This window comes from Gambusia affinis, linkage group LG19 (assembly GCF_019740435.1).
Source record: "Gambusia affinis linkage group LG19, SWU_Gaff_1.0, whole genome shotgun sequence".
NCBI classification, from domain to species: domain Eukaryota; kingdom Metazoa; phylum Chordata; class Actinopteri; order Cyprinodontiformes; family Poeciliidae; genus Gambusia; species Gambusia affinis.
In genome coordinates, this window is record NC_057886.1 from 15,544,558 (window position 1) to 15,564,853 (window position 20,296).

Sequence of the window (20,296 nt, forward strand, 5' to 3'; positions counted from 1 at the left end):
AAAAGCTAACAACTAATAATTAGAAATACCGAACAATTAAAAAAATTACCCTCTTTATATTCGGAAACAACGGACTTTTTGTTGACAAAAGTTATGTGCTCTTAAAAGTTTGTGCTTAAATACGAACAAAAAGTACTCTAGATGTCAGATTAGCTTTTATAGCTAACCGACGCTACCTTACGGAGCAGAGAACGCTCTTGACCGACGTCAACTGAATGCGTGAGTGGTCATTACGTCAGCACGTCGTGTTCGAACGTATCGGCGGGGTACCAAGAAGCAGCAAACTGAAGAAAAGTTGCCTTCTGGTCGACCCTGTTTAGTAATTTAAAAAAAAGAAATTTCGGGGAGAAAAACGACTCTTTTATTATCTGTCATTTATTGAATGGCATTCGATTTCAGTTTGGTGTATTTATCTGAACTCAACAGACACGGCTTTCATCGTGATATTCCTTGACTGCCATGGTGAGTTATACTCCTTCAATCTGAACAGCTAACTGAGTTAACAACAACGCTAGTGGATATTTCACATTTGTTAAACCCGCCCCATGTTATTTCTTGTGTTTGAAGACTTTAAAAGCTGGACTCTCTCTTACAGACCTGCAAACTGAGTGGCCTGTTCAGCCTGGACGAGGACTTTGATGATGAGGTAACACACCTGATTCATATGTCTGATTATCACAGTGTCCTCTTTCCATTCGGTGATCTGCTGACCTCAGTTTGTTTCCTGTTGTCCCAGGATGTGCTGGGGACAGACTGGAGTCCCTGCTCGGTGGCAGGGCCATCCAAAGCGGCAGCTGCCATGTCATCCTGTAGCCTGCGGGCTTCTTCTGTTTCTCACAGAGACCAGGAGAAAACGTGCCATCAGCCATCGGGAGAGAAACTGGCTGAACTGTGCAATGGCACAGTATCAGGGAGCGCCGTGCACAGTGGTGCTGCACAAACTGTTGCTCAGAGTTTGAGGCAGATTTCCTCTTCCTCTAACACAGCCTGCACAGCTCAGGATGATTTTGATGACTGGGATGTTGACCTGGCAGACCTGGATGAATGTGACAGCCAAACAAGGCAACTTTCTACACCTGCAGCAGCTGAGCCTCCGTCTTCAGTGAAAACACTGAGACCTTCTACTTATGTCTCGATACAAACGCTTCCTCCTCGGAGCCTGCGGGACACTTCTAGCTACTGTAGTTATATTGCAGCTCCACAGAGTCTTTCTTCTGCACATCTGCAGCCTCCGACTACCAGTCGTGCTTCATTCCCTGCAGCTCCTCCACAGACTCCCAGCAGCTTTTCCAGGACTCCCAGCCACCCTCAGCAGCTACAGAAGCCATGGATGACTCCACAAGCCGCCTCTCAGGCTCGGAGTCTCTTTAATACCGTCTCCCCAGGGCCTCCCGCCTCTGTGAACTCCTCCGCCTTGAGCCCACATCCTCTGCACACACCGTTCCTCACCAACCGCCTGGTCCAGCTGGTGTCTGCGTCCAGCAAACTTCCCAGAAAGAGGCAGCGCTCCGAAGCGCACCAACCCCAAACGAGACGCTTCCCTGGTCCTGCAGGACTGCTGCCTCAGCAGGTTGGGTCCTTTCCTGATTTTATTATTTTGTTTTTCACAACTGATTTTTTAAAGACATATGAACTTATTTTCTCACTCCTCTCAGCCTCAGGGGCAGAATCTGGACGAGATCGTGGTTTCCGTTCCTAACACTCCTTCTCATGGGGCTGTGGCTCGACTACCGAGTCAGGTAAAGAAAACCCCACAGGCAACCCACCGGACACATCAATACAAAAAGCAAACAACTTTTAAATAACTCGTGTTGCAGAAAGTGAAAACTATTCCCTCAAGCTAACAGAATTAAAGATTTTTCTCCAACTTGCAAATATTCCCACTAGAGGAAACCCAAATCTTACACCATTTAGAAATTTAATTAAGTTGATTTTGGATAAAAAAAATTTTTAGCGCCTTATAAATAAACAAAGTGATTGCAGCAGATATAATTTGGTCTGTGTTTACAATGGGGCATGACCAGATTTTCAATCTTTGCTGTAATTTATTGCTTTAATCTGCAGAGTAGAGCTGCAGTAATGAGGAATCCTTACAAATATAAACTTCTATGTTTTGACTTAGTTTTATATTAAATGCTACAAATTTTGACCATAAGAGTTTGGAGTTTGTAGAAATGGGAAAAGTGGTGTGTTCGTTAAGGATGAAAACTCATGTTTCATGTTTACCTATCACCATGGAAGCCTGTTAGGCCATAATCTGGATTAATATCAGCAAATGAGTTCTGGTGACTGACGCAGAATGTTTCTAAATTTGGTTTTTAGGGTTGCCATGCTTGGATTTGATCTGCATCATTTATTGTTTTTGCATTCAGCATCAAAATTATATAAAGTCTGAGTCAATAGAGTCTGTGTCTCTTTGAATATATATATTTTTTCTTTTGGGTGTTTTCTTTATCGCCTACTGCAGAATGACTGCTGCACGCTTTCATTGCATTCTGGGAAATTGCTGTTTTTAAGTTGTTTTTCTTCTCTGTCACAGCTGCTGATCTGTTGTTTTTCCTCATCATCGGTGGTAGCTTGTGTCCGCGCTCTGCACGACACGACGGCAGCCTTCCTTTCTGACTGATTAGAACATTTTCTTCCTCTTTACAACACAGAGGATGTAAAGAAAACAGATTGTTTATTTATTTTTTCTAACCGTTTCCTAACCAGCCCAGTTCCTGGTTCTGGTTTGCTGAACAGGGCTGTTTGGTTAATCAGATTTCATTTTCATGTACAGTTTTGGCTTCTAGCTGTAATGAAATTAAGAGTGCTGCTTTGTGTTTCATTGCTGAGTCATTGCACATTTTTATAATATTAATTTTCTTCTATCTTCAAGGCTGTCCTGTGTTTACTTAAACCAAGGGAATACATGTTTCAGTTGTATTGCTTTCAGGATCTAATGAGAATAAGAATAAGCCAAAAAAAAAAGAATCTTGCTTAATTTATTTTTAGTCCCACAGGCCAGTGGTTCTGAACAGAAACAGTTTTAAGATTCTGACTGATTAACTGGATTGCAGTTTTAGTACAAAGTTATTCTCATTGGTGAATTTTTTTCTGACTGTATCAGTTGTGATAAATCCAATTTCTTTCTCTCTCTCTTTCTAATTTATCATTTTGATTCTTCCAACTCTTCTTTAGCATCTGCGACAAATATCTGCCTCAGTTGGGGGTTTACTGTAGTGAGATTCATCCAACAAGTATTAATATATTATTGGCAAATAAAATGGAATTGGTGACAGTGGAACTTCGAACCATCCTTTGCACACTGAGATATTTGAGATTTCGGGCTAAATACAAATCCATATCTCACTTTAAAGGGAACATATTGTGCAAAATTCACCTTTTACACATTTTTCTACTTCAGTTTGTGTTTTTACTGCTTAAAGAAACAGCCCAAGTGCTTAAAATAATGAAAAAAAAAAGATTTTTGGCAAGAAGCTAATGTTTGGTGTCTGAAAAATGAGCCATTTCAAAATCCTCCGGTATGTAAAGTCACAAATCAGCAGGCACGGCTCGTCACCTGGCAACCCGGGCAAAGCACAACCCGTTACCTAGCAACCCAGTCTGAGCTCCAAGCACGTTTGATCGGCTGGTTTTACAGCTCCATGTGCTTTACATTGTCTACTGGAACATATCATCCAGAAACCACTTGCTGCATTCTTGTTGATTGTGCAGGAGGCTCCACTTCTGCTTTTCAAGGATGTACGGTTGTATACTTGGGGGGGTGTGGCCAGCAGCAGCTTATTTTAATTTAAAGTGACAGGAGGCCTTAAAGTAGCGCATTCTGTTATCGAAGAGTGATTTTTGTGCAACAAAACTGTAATGAACATGTTCCAAGCTGCCCACAGACCCACCCTAACCTGTTCATGAAAGCACAATAGGTCACCTTTAACAGTTTTCCACCTGTTTGTGTTGGTGTACGCTGTCTGAAAGTTGGAAAACCTTCAGACTTACAAATACTTCTGAAAGGCAATGAATGTGTAGCAGCATTAAGGACGTCGTCCCCTCTGTCGTTTCAGTGTTCCAGCTCGCAGTCTGAGGAAGAGGAGTTCAGCGGCCGCGCCTGGGCGGCGATGAAGGCTGAGATGGGACTGGATGAGAGGAATCCGTCGTGCTTCCTGCACACCTACAGCGTCGTCATGGTGCTCCGAAAGGTAGCGGACTCCTGTACTTCCTGTCAGCGCTCCTGAGTATTTAGGTCAAGCGCTTTTTAACAATGATTCATCATCTATAATAGCAGCCTGTGTGACTGCTGGGGGTCTATTGGCATAATCAAGACAAACGGCGGCACGGCTCTTGAGGTGTTTTATGATTATAAAAAGTATGATCACTAATCAGTCACACTAATAAGAACTCTGCTGCGGCTCTGTTCTCTCTGTGGGTAGAAACCACTGGAGGCTGCGTCTGTGAATCTGAGCGCACACGTTGGCCTCTGCAGCGGCCCTCGTGCTCCGTTCACATGCGAGCACAGAGTCACTGGGAGGACGCCGGCTGAGCTTGATGAGGTTAAGCTCCTCACAATAATATCAGCTTCCCAAAATCTGTGTTTGCATCACTGAGCAAATTAGCGCGCAGCTTGAGCTTGTTTCATCTAATGAAGTGGAAAGAGAGGATCATCCCAGCGGTAAATCCTGCTCAGATCTGCAAATTTATATCAGGACATCCTTATAGCTGCTGTTTGTGTTAATGAATCAACAGTGAAAGCAGTGATATTTAAGGCCGAGGTGATTAAGATGCTCACTCGGTGGATGTGTTAGAGGAGATGAAAGCTGGAGGAATTAAAGGGTCGGTTTTCCTTGCAAACAATTTGTCACACTGACAAAACCTCTCAGCATAAATAAGAAGTAAATAAAGCCGCAGCAGCACCTGAAAGCTGCTGCGTGAGGAAATGTTGAGTCAAATCAATCACACGCTTCTGAACTTACAAATGTGTCTTAGCTCTGATCAAGGAAAGGACATACGAGAACGCAGATAATTTCAGCTACTTTAATTAATCGGCAGATCAGATGGTGAGAAATCTGCTCTGGCTTTTTATATCTTAACAAATGGCACAAACTTTGATGCCATTTCATCTAACAAAGATATTATAGTTGCATATTGAGTAATATCATAATATTAGGTATGGGCAATGTGGGCTGTTGAAATATTTTGTGGTCCTAAAAATGTCTCATTCATTATTTTTTAGGCTGTGACTGCATGGCACAGCATTCGTAGCGCCAAAGATATAAATATTCCTCTTATTTATTTGCACTGTTTACTGAAAAAGTGTGATTTATTTTATTCTAAACTGCACACTGTCATATTTTCAAATTTATTGATATTTATTGATTCTCTCATGGAACAAACAGTGAAAAAAAATGGCAAAAATAACATTTCTAATAATTTTTAATTTATTGTCAGTTACTGAAATTTATCACAACTCCAATAAATTAAAATTCTTATAAATTTATCACAATAAATAATAAACAATGCAATAAATCCCCAATCCTACATAATCTGTTTACTAATTGTATTTGTTAAAAAGCTTTATTAACTGTTTATTACGGAAATTACACGACTGCTACTGTGTTTTACAGCCCCATAAACACCAATACTGCTCTGTAAAATCAATCTTGTTTCTGATAAGCTTCCTTTGGACACAAGTCACCGAGAAATGTGGGCGTGCTGCGGTGACGTAGAGGTTAGCGCGACCTACATTTGGAGGCCTTCAGTCCTCGGCGCGGCCGTCGTGGGTTCGATTCCCGGACCCGGCGACATTTGCCACATGTCTTCCCCCGTCTCCTTCCCCCTTTCCTGTCAGCCTACTGTCATATAAGGGACACTAGAGCCCACAAAAAGACCCCCTGGTGGGGAAAAAAACCCAAAACAAATGAGACAAAGAAATGCGATTTTTATAAACTTAATTTAATCTTATCTTCAAATTTATTGATGGTTTCATTGAACAAACAGTGAAGAAAATAATAAAACTAACAATCCTTGGCAGTTTTTAACATCCTTAAATGGAATTTATTATCACAACAATAAACTAAACATAAAGTAAATATAATTCAAATTTGAATTATCCTGGTTTCTAAAAACCTTTTAGGGTCGTACAGCACACATGCAACATGCAATATTTACAGTAGGGGAACAGGAAACATTAACCTGCCTTCTTTTTAAAGTCTTAAGGAAAAATAAAGTTAAAATGTTTGATTTTTCTTCTTGTCCAATCAGGCTGCTCTAAAACAACTACCCAGAAACAAAGTGCCCAACATGGCCGTTCTGCTGAAGAGCATCATCCACACGAACGCCGACGCTAAAGCTGTTTTTAAAGACCCAACAGGTAAAACACACAGAAACACGTTATTTGAAGACATGTTATATGATATGATAGAGCACCTGTTACAAACATGAAGGAGTTTCCATGAATGTTTCTGACTGTTGTCATTTAGTAAATAATGAACCTTTTAATACAAAATTTGCATTAAACATTTCACTACAAGTGCATTAAAAGTGTCAACTTATCATTATTTTGTAAATAATTACATGTTTATATGAAGTCACATTAAAACTTACATTAAAAGAGTCATTATGAAAATGACACTTCATGACAACAGTGGTAAACATTCATGAAGACTCCTTCATGTTTATGACCGTTGTTATGTCGGGTTTAAGTCTGTAAGGTCAGTCTTATGCACACCGCTTCAAATAAAGTGTTACCAAACACATTATAAATCAAATCAGGAGTTTATATGAAATGTGAAACATGTTCTTTGGGGTGTTGTTGAATCTGGCAAAACACTAAAAAACACTCATTCTGGTTGAAAAAAAAAAGTAGAGATTTCAACCCACAGGGAGAGCAGCGAGATGTTTTTTCCTTTTTTTTTGCTGTTTTTTCCCCCACTTTTGACATTTGCTCTTGGAGCTTTGGCCTCGCTCCATGTGGCATTGGCAGCAAAGGTTCAGCTACTATAACAAGCTTGGCTGCACACACACTCATGCATGCAGGGCACATACAGGCCAGTCCACATGTGTCCCTCGTCTGGAGCAGGAAGCTTCCTAATGTCCTGAACTTGTCCCCTCTCCTGCTCCGTCCGACTCCTTCCTCTGATCCAACGCAGAATCTGTTGCCATGGGCTCCTGAGCGCTGCCGCATACGGTGGAGCTGATTATCAGCAGGAGTGGATGTTTTTCAGCTCTGGACTTAAGTGCCTATTAGTGATTCAGTTATAGTGGACCGGGGTCGGTGGTGGGTGGGTATTAGGTGCTTCTGACACCAAGAGTGACTGTTCCTCTCTGTAATGAGCCTCCCGCCCACTGGAAGCTCTGCAGCTTGTTTCCAGAAGAGCCGCAACATTTTCTCACTCCTACAATCTGATTTCTAATGGTAGGATTGTAATTCTCAGTTTTAAACTAAATAACATCTCAGTGCCTTCAGCTGACTGTGGAAGTGGAAAGTAACAGCTTGTGTAGGTCAATGAAGTTAAAGTATGAGAAAATAAATGTTGAGAAAGTATTTTTTTCTTCTTCAGATCTATGTTTTGTTTTATCACGCTTAAATTTTGTTTTTACATTTTAAAAGCAGACCAATGTAACCCAGGTAAAAACAAAATGCAATTTTGAAATTATTACTTCATGGATTAACTGAGGCCTGATTAGATCCAGACCCATAAAAACAAGAAATCCTCAGGTAGAACCGGCATGACGATTCTTCTGATGATTAATCGGATAAAAATTGGCACATTCTTTAGATTCTTTTATTTAACTATCCAAGTCACTTTTAGACAATGTTATAAATACATTTAAAGATGCAAATAAACATATGAATTCCTTTTAAAACAAGAAAAGCATTTTACTGCCTAAAATGCAACAACACAGCATTCCTTTATTGATCATCTGCAGCACATGTCAAACCTGAGGCCCGTGGGCCAAATCCAGCCCACCGTAGCTTTTTATGTGGCCCTATAGATTTTAGAGTGAACATCAAGTGAGATTAAATATTGTTATCAATTAAATCCATGCAGTTTTTATGTGTTTACTACCAAATTATATCAATCCCTCCAGTTTCTTGAGAATTATTGTGGAAATTCACGTAAATCATCAAATCGCCACGTGTTTTATCACTAATGCATAGTTGGGAGTTTATGGCAGATTTTTCTCAAATTGTCGAAAAACTTTCATACTTGTACTAAACAGCTGCCTCAGCCTTTATTGATGTCAGATTGTAGTCTATCATCTATACATCGAGTAATAAAAAATTATTACTTTATGATGGCATTTACCGTCATAAAGTAATAATTTTTGGCCCAAAAGGAAAATGAATTTGACAGCGCTGATCAAAAACAAAGGATGCATCAGCAGTTAAAAACAGGCTTCTAACATCAACTGTTACATTTGGTGTTAACTAATATTTTATATTGTCAGACATGGTGGTGGAGGTGTCATGATGTGGGGAAGTCATTGTCCAGTCATTGTCCTGCTGTTGTTTTTCTGTAGAGGTGATATTTAAAGTATGGTTTTGTCATTCCTCAAGTGCTGTAAAACACTTATTCAGGGTGGCTAGATGAAATCCAAATGTCCACCCCACTTGCTCTGGATTTTTGCTGAGATTTTCCACTCAGCAGCCAAGCAAAGTAAAATCTGAGGGAGATCATCTGGTGAAAAAGCAAATCTTCCTGAGCTTTCCCTGCAGGAGAGCAGCTGCTTCTTCATATCTCTGTTCTCCACACTGTGATCCCGTCTCACACCTCAGTCTGGTGGATATGTTGTATCTGTGCATGACAGTCATTGAGGAGCTGAAGTGTTTCAGAAAGGTATTTCCACACGCCTGTTTCCTAAGAAAATCCTCATTTTAGAGCAAATGTTCAATTGAAAATGTCCCGCTGTGAAAAGCTGTCAGCAGCACTTATTGTAAAGGCCAGAAACAATTTGTCAGACTGTTTTTCTGAACTTTTTTTCTTAATGCATAAAATTTTCTTTTTTTCCCCTCTTAAATTCATCCCTATTTATAAAGTTTAATATTTGCGTGGCTGAATAAGTATCAGAACAGTAGAATAGATTTATCTTGGATTCTCTTCTGGCTTCTTGTAGCTCTTACTACAAGATCTACGTCTCATCTCATTTACATCTGATTTATGTCTCAACTCATCTTTACAGTTGAAACCAGAAGTTTCTCATCACTGTGGCATTTAAGAAATACCACAGTGATGAGAAGAGAAAAGCTGAGGTCTGACTAAACAATAAGTACATTTTAAATTAATAGAATACGTCTTTACAGACGCATAAAAAGCACTTCAACTACTGTATCTCTTTTAATGCCACTAGTGTGTGTTTTTTTAAGTTATTCTTTATTCTGGTATATACTTTTATTTCTACTTGTTTGCTTTCTTTTCCTCCATTTGTTTTCCACTTCTTCCCAAATATATCTCTGACACTATTTTAATCATAGAACAGAAAAATAAATAAAATTATTGTTAAAAGAAAAAAGCGTTTTCTAATTCACGTTTATCAAATTCTTTTTTGTTGTGACACTAATTGATGATGATCTGTGTTTTGTTTTTGTGTTCAGTGTATTTATTTTAATATAGCTCCTTGTTTGTTTTTGTAATTTTATTTTATTTTTTCCATTGCTGCTACTCATTCTGTTATCTGGTTTTGTAGATCAATACCCCTTGTTGCTTTTTGCCAGTTTGTAATGTTTTATGTTGCATACGCACTAATTGGTGAATTTTAAAAAAGAAATCAGATTTAGCTAATTTTCTTTTGATCAGCTCTGATCTTTGATATATTTATTTCAAATCTGATTCCCCTTCCACCCTCCAGTTTGATAGATATATTAAAAGTAATCCTTGTCGCTAGCTGTGAATGTAAACACTTCAACCAACAGCATTTTGTTTGAAGAAAAAATCTGAGTGCAAGTTTTGCTTTACAAATGGGAGATGATTGCATTTGAAATTCCTCCATTTATTTATTAATTTCTTTGTTTGATTTAAAGCTGTTGCCTCTATCAAAGCAACGGCAGCACATTTTCCTCTTTTTTTGATCATAAACTTCTTTTCATCTTTTATGATTTGTGGCTAAAGGGGAGATTCAGGGGACGGTGCATCGGCGTCTCTTAGAAGAAAGATGTGAGGAGTTAAAAGCCGGAGCTGTGCTGCTCCTCAAGCAGGTGAGACTCCTTAGAAAACGCTTCATGTGCCTGACCTGAAACTGATTGCAGCTATTAATAATCAGTTTGGCTTTCTTTTGGTGAACAGGTGGGTGTTTTTTCTCCATCCCATCGCAACCACTACCTGAATGTGACGCCCAACAACCTGCTGCGGATCTACTCTCCTGCTGGGGTCAGTCTGTCCACTCAGCTCCCCCTGTTTGTCTTGGTGAGCACCAGCTGGGGACGGGAACCGCAGCAAACCCATAAAATGTTGTTTTAAAACCTTCCTCACAGGCTTTTAAACCCCGTTTGTCCGCCTCCTGCAGGAGCCAACGGTGTCGTCACCGGCCCCGGCTCCAGGCGTCCCTCGGGAGCCGGTGTCTCGGATGCAGCTGGAGTTTGACGAGGAGGATGACGAAGGGAGAAAGGACAGAGGACGCGCAGAGGGAGGCGAGGCCCCTCGAGTGCAACGGCTTAGTCAGGGGAACAAATCGGTTAACGGCAGCAGGAATCCAGGAGAGCAGGAACAAGTCTGGGATGCAGGTTGGACATGGATTATAAAACTCTGAGTTATGGGTGAAAAACAGAAATTCTCTGTGATTTCTGCCTAAACATGATTCTCTAGGTCACCAACAACTAAAGACAAAAAGTGCTACTTTAAAGTTTATTCTCTGAGCTACAGGAAGCCAGTGTAGGGACTTCAGAACTGGGTGATGTGCTGTATCTTCCTGGTTTTAGTCAGAACACCAGCAGCAGCATTCTGGATTTGATTGATATTTTTAGTCAGAACTGTAAAGACACTGTTGCAGTAATCAATGCGACTAAAGATAAACGGACGGCTGAGTTTCTCCAGATCTTGCTGAGACGTTGTCCTCCAATCAAACCTTTGCAACATTAATCCATTATTGATCATATATGCGAAATGTATTGTGTAGCCCTAATTAATATGCTGGATTTCCAGGTATAATGTAACTAATTTACCTGCATTGCTCCAATAATTAAGCTAAACCTGGATGTTCCCATTGGCCGGTTGCTTCTCCTCATCTATGCACAGCCTACAGGTTTCATAGATGTCTTGGTGTGGATTCAGGTGTTACGAATTTGTTCTATTGTCGGGTATTTTTTTGGTCTCTAGCTCAGACCTGCAGGCTCACACATACAGTTGTTTCATCACAACCACTTCATATGTTGCTGCCTGTAAAACAGCATTTGTGTGAGAAGGTACTGTACATTCAGTAACCTTTGAATGTCACAACCTTCAAGCCAAAATATCAGTGCTCATCTTTAACAGCAGTTGCTGCACTTTATGAGGAGACCTGAAAACCTTTTTTTTTATCTTTTCCTCCAATTATTTAATTCCAGGAAACATTGTTGCAGTTCTGTGTCTGCTGTTTGTTTGCAGATGACGACCTGGACGAACTGCTGGGAGAGATACAGGAGGACGTCTACAGCTTTTGACATCTCGATCCTTAAAATCACTTTTCAAAGAACTTGTAACTAAATATGTATATTTTATGTTTACCTTTTTTCTTTTTGCAGACAATAACGCCTGTATTTAATTTAGTTGACATTCCAGAAGAGACTTATGTATCACTGATTCTTGAAGAAATTTCACTACATCATCTTTGCTTATATGACAGACAGAAGATTGTTCTGGTAATTATGCAACATTAAAGCCGTTTTGTTGCCTGACTGCTGGTATTTCTTGTTGGTTTTCTTGCATTTTTTTTCTTCTCATGTAACACAGTGATGTCCCCTGAATGTCCCTTCCAGGGGTTTGTTGACGGAGAGGCGTTTACCCAGTCCTGTCTGCATCAGGGTGGAGCCTCACTGTGACTAACGTGCTCTTGTGGAGGGATTTCCTCCTCACGCTCCGAGTCCTGCACTATGTCTGGCTCACTGTAGCAGATTCAGGTTAATCCTCAGCTGCTTTGTCGTTCCAAGGAAGGAGAAGCAGCTTAAGTGTCCTATTTAATGTTTAAGAGGGAGAGGAATTGGATGATAAAATGTGTCTAGTCTGTAGTATATGTTCTTTGTTGGAAGGTGTTTGTACATTTAAACGCTTTCTGTGTCTTATGAAAATACAAAGACTTTCAGTGTGAGTCTCAAGGCTGATTACAGATAAGCTCTGTTATTGTCTATACATTTTAAATGGATATGAAAACTGAATATTTTCAAGAAAGTTTTCAAAAAGTTAAAGGACATATGGCTGGTTTTATTGTTGCATTTTCGGCCACAATTATGTTTTTCCATGGAAAACCTCCACTAAATTATTAGGAATAATATATTTTATTTGTATAAAACTTTACTAAACACTGACACTTTTCAAAAATCAAGTAAAATTACAAATAGAACACCAAATACATCACACAAAATCATAAAAGAACATTTCAATATGTAGCTCATAAAAAGTAACATAGCATCACTAAACAAAATAAAAACAGGGTAGTGGTCAGACATTCAAAGCTGAATAAATGCATCTTGCTGCTGCAACATAATCTTCCAATGGATAATTTATGAAAATCCAACTGTTTAGGTAAAATTGAGTAGGAGACAATAACTCCACAATAAAAAGAAATATTTAATTCAGTTTACTCCTGTAGCGCTAATTCATAAGTCAATATACTTTGAAAAAGATCCAATTATAAACATAAACGTATAATCCAAAAAACTACATAGACTGAAGCCATTTTCTGACTGAATCAAGGAAATGCTACTTACCCTAAACTTGTCCTTATCTACAGTCGGAGCAATAATGAATAAAGTTATGGTGGATGGGAATGGTTGGTATGAGACCTGAACTTTATCTTCAGTCTATTTCTTGCATCATAACCAGCAGAGGGTAGCATTTTACACCCTCTTTTTTTTACAGTTCAGGTCCTGGCAGACCTCATTAGCCTGCTCATAAGCACATCAGATCTGGTTTATAAATCTTTAAATTGGATAGGATCTCCAAAGCTGTGTGCTCATGGAATTGATTCTCTATTTTACTGCAAGTTGGAGCAAACCTGCATATTTGAATAATTTACCTTTTGAAAAAACACCTGCACCCCATCTGGTCAAAATATGCATCATCATTTTAATTGTCAAGGTCATAATTTTCCACAACAGCTAAACTGTAACTAGTCCAGTTTTATCACACATTTTGTATTGGCCCAGTCAGGTGACACCCTCTAAACAAGTATTTTCTTCAATTTATTGAGATTTGGAATAACAAAAAGAAAGCACATTTATTTGTTTTGTAAACTACTGTGAACTCCCTAAAATGGCTTAAAGAAATCCCACTGACACCAATTACTTTTTAAGAAGTCCTGGCTTTCTTGTTAGCTTAAATCCAGGGGCTGTGAAATTAAGAAAAAACCTTGATTTCAAAACATTCGTATTTGTAGGGAAGGCCATAACATACACTCTAAAGTCTCTGTTACGGCCCGGCTCAGATTACCGCAATAGAAAATAGGGAGGACGTGACAACCAGAATCATTTTAAGCCCTTCAGAGGCATTTATTAAAAATTATTGTCCAGGGGTCTCAAACTCCAGTCCTGCAGGTCCGCTGTCCTGCAGTTTTTAGAAGTGCCACAGTACAAAACACTGGAATGAAAAGGCTTAATTACCATCTCCTTGTGTAGATCAGTTCTCCAGAGCCTTTATGACCTAATTATTCTATTCAGGTGGTGCAGCAGAGGCACATCTAAAAGTTGCAGAACAGCGGCCCTCGAGGACTGGAGTTTGAGACCCCTGGACTCTAGGGGATGCCGGCCCAAGTCCTGATACACCGGCATGCGCACCCTCGGCCTGGTCCTCCGCCTGGTGCAGACCTCTCAGTCATGGACCGGTTTGGCCCCCACAGGTCTCAGCTCCCAGAACTAGCCAAGCTACGACTCCAGCAACTCGCTCCACGGCGTCTGGCTCCGGCTCCGGCCTCGGCTCCGCTCCTGGATCTCATCTGAATTACATTATGACTGCTTTCCTATAACAGGATTTAAAAAGAATGAATGAACTCTAAAAGGGGTGAGTGATTACATTCTCTAAATGTCAATCGGCATAAAGAAGTGTATTTCCATATTTCAGTGTTGCATTAAAGTGTTATTACCTTCCAAATTAAAAAGGGAAACAAAAAAGAACGAAAATCTGGATCTTTTAATCCTGGGGATGGAAAGTTATTTGGATAGATAAAAGCAGATAATATTACTAAAGCATTAGGCTTAACTTTGAACCCAGGAGATTGTTTAATCTCTGTAAAACTACGCTCATTACCGCAGTGGGGGGAAGAAAGCAAGATTTGCTTAATTAAGCTGCAAAGAAACCAGCAAACCCTGCAGCTGTCTGGGAGCACAGCAAATTTGATTTGGGAAAAAGACTGCGTGATCGACAGACAATGTGTGAAAGAGTGTGTGTTGGATGCAGAAGCACAGATTATCTTTAAACTTTCTTTACTTTTAATGAGGGCTTTGGTGTTCCTGCAACTGGCTGAACCCAGATGAAAGTTCAAAGTGACGTAAAAAAACCCCTCTAACACAGCTTTTAAAATCAGCATGTGATGAGCAGCATTCATAGTTTCCTCCTATTTATTGAAAGACTTTTTCCCCCCTAAGATCCATAGTAAATATTGATATTATTGATTGTGCTTGTCACTTAAATTAATATTATCCAGTTTATTTGTATAATGCAAAACATAGGTTTACCCAAGATCAGTCCAAATTAATTCAATTCAGTTCCATATATTTTGAGATACTAATCCAATTACACAGTAATAATCTAATTCTTAAAAAAAAGTCAGGATCAATGTCAACAAGTAAGACATTTTTTGAAGAAAAACCGGGAGCTGAGCCCTCGAGAGAGGAAAGACTATAAAGAGAAAATCATTCCTGCTCTTCTAGGAAGCTTAAGTAAGCCTGCTTTCTGAGAGCAAAGTGCTCTTTTGAACATATGAATCTGGCGAATTCTTTCAGACAATGTGGGTTGGTTTTTTTCGCCTAAGATGAACTTTAAATATCTGTTCCGCATCTAACCTCTAGAAAATTTAAGAAACAGGATTTCCCTCTGATTTTCAAAACAACTCTCATTGCACCATTTTGGATCACAATGGATTTTTACTCAATTTATTTTTCTGGATTTCTTGTAATAAACACCAGTCCAGCCTAAAAAAACGTATCAGTCTATGCTTCTTTAAGTCTTGGTCGAGATATTTGTAATTTCGGTTAATTCTTAGTTAATTTTACGAACAAACAGCAACAGTTATGAAAATATAATTCTCAAATAATTTCAAGCATGATAAAAAACATCGACAGAAATTCAATTGGATATTTGTCTAGGTTTTCTAATGATCCCAACCGCCATTGTTGCCGTTCTTCTTCTTATGTTTTATGGGGGTTGCTCCAGATATGAAGATGCTCTTCCGCCACCTATTGAACTGGAATGTGGACAGGAGACGAATATAGGTGAAACCAACTTAATTAATTTAATAAACAATTGAGCTAAATTATCTCCGACAGCTATTGTTCCATCCAAACTGCAGTTAAAAACTAAAGAAAAAGAAACAAACTAAAAACATTTAAAAATAAAAATTCGGTTTGCGCATGCGCAATACGCAAAACAATCACCAGAACACCTGTTAGCATATGCTTAGCATCGTGTTATTGTTTTCGCCAATAAAAGTGACGGTGAGTGTTTGTTTACGCAAGTGCTTAAAGTAAAGTAGTTAATAGTGTTTTGGAGTTTCCTCAATAAACATTAGCCTCCATTTATCTGGAAAAAGATGGAAAAGAGGTTTCAAAAGCGAATTCCACAGCAACAGGTAAGTTAATTAACCAAACCGGTGTAGAACATTAATAATTAGATGACCATAAAAGACTACAAGAACGTACAGTAATTCTTTTATTTTTAAAACTAAAATAATTTAACCCTACACAACAAACTGCTATCCTCGCAATATTTAATTTTCTGTGATTCTTCATTAATTTACCACCCGGACTCTTTCTCTGTAGCTACTTTTCTTGTGCTGCATTTCATCAAACTTTACAGCTTAATTAAACTGTCGAAACTTTTACAGAACGTCCTAAAGGTATTAAGACATAATTTTATAACGCACTGTTTCATTTGGACTCCTCATTACGTTTTAATCGCCTAATTATGGATATACAGTAATCGCTCAGTAATTGAAGAAAATGAGCTAAAAGCATGCAGGGATTTGGCAAAAATTTTATTTAAATTCAGAACGCAGTTTAAAGGTAAAGCTCATTTCTCTAATTTATGAAAGCTGCTGTCTGCTTAATAAGGTGATTATGTGTATCTGGGATTTAGGTGTAATAATCAGATGTTGTGTAGTTTATATTGGCATGAATGTAACTTGATAAGCATAAAGGAATAGCGAGGTTTAGTTAAGGCTATTGTAATGTGTGTAAAGGAGTTTAATTCCTCTATTTTTCATAGTTTCATAGTGGTGAACCAACCATCTACTTCCACATAGTGTATTTGGATTCTGATTGCTAACATAGCAATAACAATAAAACAAAAATCTGTTTAGTATAATTGGTTTTGTGTTTTAGGCATTCTGCCTGCCTTGTAATTTGTATTTCAGATTGTTTCTTTAATATCTCCTTTTATTTTGTCCAGTGTTGTTGATAAATTTACTTTCCTAAATATCTAATGGCCTAATTTGGCAGCCACACAAATTCTGTGTTTTGCAAAATTTACAGCTGTTGCTCATTGTTACACTTTATTGCTGATGCATCAGTATGCATAATGTTAGATCCCTCATATATTGATGCAAAGACAGAGGACGAGTGCTATAAAGCCTCTGTTTCTTGGACGGACATTGCAAGGTGTATGCGTATATATATATATATAATCAACCTTTGCTTGTCATCCAGGGAAGTGGGCTTTCTTTTAACAAGAATAAAATCACAAGTTAAAAAAAGACATCTCTGTGGTGCTCTTACTAGACAAAGTTGCTACACATTACTTAAAAACATAATTTTTTTGGATATTTGGACATGAGAATATCCCCATCCCGGTCCTATCACTTTTCAGAGAACCATATAGAGAAAAAGACGCCACCAAACTATGATAAACTCCAATTGCTAACAAGATAATAGGTCATTGTCAGTCAGAATTTAAGCACTTGCCACAATGGATTTGATGGAAAACGTGATATTTTTTTTGTATTTGAGACATATGCAATTTTTAATTGCTCTTGAATAAACAGCTGTAGACAATCGACAGATGGGACTGAAATCCAAAAGTGAAAATATAGTTATTTGGTTATTCATCTTTGAGTCTGACATGAAATGGAAAAAAAGCTATGTTTTCCACTTTCCCATTTCTGGACATAGATCAAAAATGCAAAGTGGAGAAAAAAGGCTGTGTGAGAGTTAATTGAATTTTAATATTTGATAAATCGAGTTTGGGTGTAATTGTTCATGTGAAAGAGCAGATACTGGCAAGATGTCTGCCCTGGAACCACACACCAATTTGATTACAGAGTTATTGAACACTGGAGTTGTGTTGTTCCACCACTCTGATGGATTTTCTCTTTATCCTCTGTTCTGCTCTGTTGTTTTTCTGCCTCCATTATTACATCATGGTGCATCAAAATACATGTTGCACTGTAGATTATTTCTGTTGGAATACCTTCAAAATGATTGTGTTGACTTTTATCAAATGTCGCCAAGATATTCAACAGCTCATAAATGGCACCGAAATCTCAACAGTTTATTTTATTACTTTTATCACAAAAAAAAAATAAAATCAAATGTAGAACAAACTTAGAAAGTAACAACCCAGAACAAGAATCAAACTTGGAGAACCAACATTTAGCTTTGTATAAATCTAGAACTCAACCCAGAACAACTGGAACCAACATCTAGTTTTACCAGAATCCAGAGAAACCCCTTAACTTATCCATAGTTTATAAATTATTGTCTACCTATTCTTATTAAACACTGGGAACCAATATCTAGTTCAGTACTTTTACCGTTTTGTTTTTCTTTTGGTTTTGTTGTTTAGTTTGTATTTCCTTCTAATTGATGTAAAGCACTTTGAAGTGCCTTGTTGCTACATAAATAAAATTACCTTGCCTTCAAAAGTAAAATTATCTGGCATCGTCTGAGATCCATCATCTATCGAGGGTCTGTTTGCAGTAAAACACAAATATTTTGTAGCATTTTGTCCTCAGTGTCTTGGTTTGATCAAAGGCTCCAGAGTGAAACCTTTAGAAAACTAATGCAAAGTAAAACCATTTCTTACATTTTTGTTAGCTGATGAAGATTGGAAAACATCTCCCTTACTTGAATGACATGTTCTCTTGTTTTTCGCCATTTGAAAAGTTGCTTTACCAACTTAAAAAGGAAAGTATTAACAGAGCTGTAAACTGTTTCTGTTTACCGCTCTGTAAATCATGAAAACAAGCAGCAGCAAAGGAAACTGTGCATCTATCAATGGGCTCCAGACCTCCGGCAGTAATTGACTGTTTGGGATTTGCATACATATTCCTAAGTATTGTACTTTTTCTAATTACTATTGAGCCTATCAATTTGAGCTCATAATTAATGCAATGTTTTTTGTTTTTATTGCCTACATCCAGATGTTTTTTCCCCCAGTTCAAATCATTTGTAATGGTTACGTTGTTTACCTGTAGTGTTGCAGCTCTGTTTCTTCTTTAACACCATTTAACACTCTCACGCTCTTCTGTTATTTCTGTCTTACCACTTCCTCCTCAAGTCTCCTTGTATCACTTCACTTGGGTTGCTTTTTGTTTTCTTTCTTATGAATAGTCTAAGAAATATAAACTCAATGTACAAATCTGGGCTCAAGTACGTTGTGTGTTCCCATTACTGCGTTTACATCGGTGTCCCTCACCTCTGTGTGTGGGTCTGAATACTTTGGGTGACATCCTTGTGACCACATTTCCCTGCTTGCCCTTTTTTTTTTTTTTTTTTTTAGTTTCCTGTCTTATTTTTGTCCTCAACCTAGATCTCCCTGCCTTTACTCCTCCATCTCCACTTCTGCTTCACCACCCATGACATGCACCCCTCCCAACCTACCCCACTCCACCACTGTTCCCCTCTCCTGAATGTGTCTCTCCAGCTGATTGTCTCCCGTTTTCCACTCGTCCGTCACTCTGGTTTTTTTTTTCCTTTTTTTGTGGCGGCTAGCAGCGGAAATATGAAAAAGACGGAGACAAATGCGAGCGGGGGAGGAGAAAAACATATTCAATAAGAGACTTTGCTTTGGGGAGATCAGGCGAGGAGAGTGTTGGCTTCCCTCCTGTCTCTCCTCTCTCCCTCTCTCTCGCTGCTCTGGCTCAGTGTAAAGCATGTGTGTTGGTGTGTGCGTCTCTCCCGGCTCGGCTGTTGTTCGCCGCCGCCACAGATGAGCAGGGAAGAGGAGGTAAAGCGGATGTCTCTGGCCAGAGGAAAACAGGAGGAGTTTGGATCGACAAGCGAGACTAACCGGCGGCTCTGATCATCAACGGCTCTCCCTCTGTCTTCCCTACACACACACACACACACACGCACACACGTGTGCTGTCAGGCTCACTCACACACACTCACGCCAGCTGGATGTCTCTTCGCTAGGCTGAACGAGAGAGAGGTGCTTTGGCTTGTCATTAGTTGAGGGCACCGGAGAACATGAGAAGCCTTGACGTGTGTTTGCATGCATAGTGTTTCTGAATGGAGATGAGCCGGTACTTTGTATACACAGGGGGCTGCTTTTATTTTCTCGCGGCTGAAGTGACTATCACCTCCTCCTCAGAGTGTCACACAGGACTTAACTCTGCTATTTTTGTCAATGAAATCGAGCAGCCGCGGGGGGCAATGGAGGATGAAAAAGGAGGAGAGGCATGTTGGGATTTGGGTGTGTGTGGATGTTTGGGGGTATAGTGGAAGCCACAGGCGGGCTGGCAGCCACAGTAACTCTCAGTTCAGGGGAGTGAATAAGAGTGGAAGTGGAGAGGAGAGGGATGTCCTGAGGGAGCATCTTCCTCCTCATTCGCTGATTCTCTGTGGTACTTCCTAAAGTCTCAGATTTTCGCTTTATTCACCCCTTGTTTGTCATTTTGTTTTTAAATTTGCTGCTTTGTCAGTTTTCTGTTTGCGTTTGCCTCGAATCTCTACCTTTTACAG

General features: G+C 39.2%; 2 protein-coding genes across 8 annotated transcripts in view; both read left to right on the top strand.

Moving 5' to 3' along the window:
- The first annotated feature begins 163 nt into the window (after positions 1–163).
- hrob (homologous recombination factor with OB-fold) lies at positions 164–12,273 on the top strand. Of its 6 annotated transcripts, none has more exons than XR_006369056.1 (11): positions 187–462; positions 596–646; positions 737–1,570; positions 1,656–1,739; positions 4,062–4,196; positions 6,256–6,364; positions 10,104–10,189; positions 10,278–10,397; positions 10,498–10,714; positions 11,574–11,827; positions 11,919–12,273. XR_006369056.1 is itself a non-coding variant. In XM_044099867.1 (10 exons), the coding sequence occupies exons 1-10, from the start codon at positions 460–462 to the stop codon at positions 11,627–11,629; spliced, it is 1,695 nt and encodes a 564-aa protein (XP_043955802.1). In that variant the 5' UTR covers positions 164–459; the 3' UTR covers positions 11,630–11,864. The 6 variants fall into 6 exon arrangements, 3 of the variants coding, with proteins under 3 accessions (XP_043955802.1, XP_043955801.1, XP_043955803.1); XR_006369054.1 differs by having other exon boundaries at positions 10,278–10,361; positions 10,466–10,714; XR_006369055.1 differs by having other exon boundaries at positions 10,278–10,361; positions 10,466–10,714; positions 11,945–12,273.
- Positions 12,274–15,768: 3,495 nt separating this feature from the next.
- Positions 15,769–20,296, top strand: part of asic2 (acid-sensing (proton-gated) ion channel 2) — a 336,573-nt gene continuing 332,045 nt past the window's right edge. Inside the window, exon 1 of one of the 2 annotated variants that reach the window (XM_044099872.1) lies at positions 15,769–15,966. The gene's annotated coding sequence lies outside the window, so the exon portion shown is untranslated. Of the gene's footprint in view, positions 15,967–19,544; positions 19,764–20,296 lie in introns of those variants that run through there. The other variant, XM_044099871.1, reaches the window with a different exon arrangement.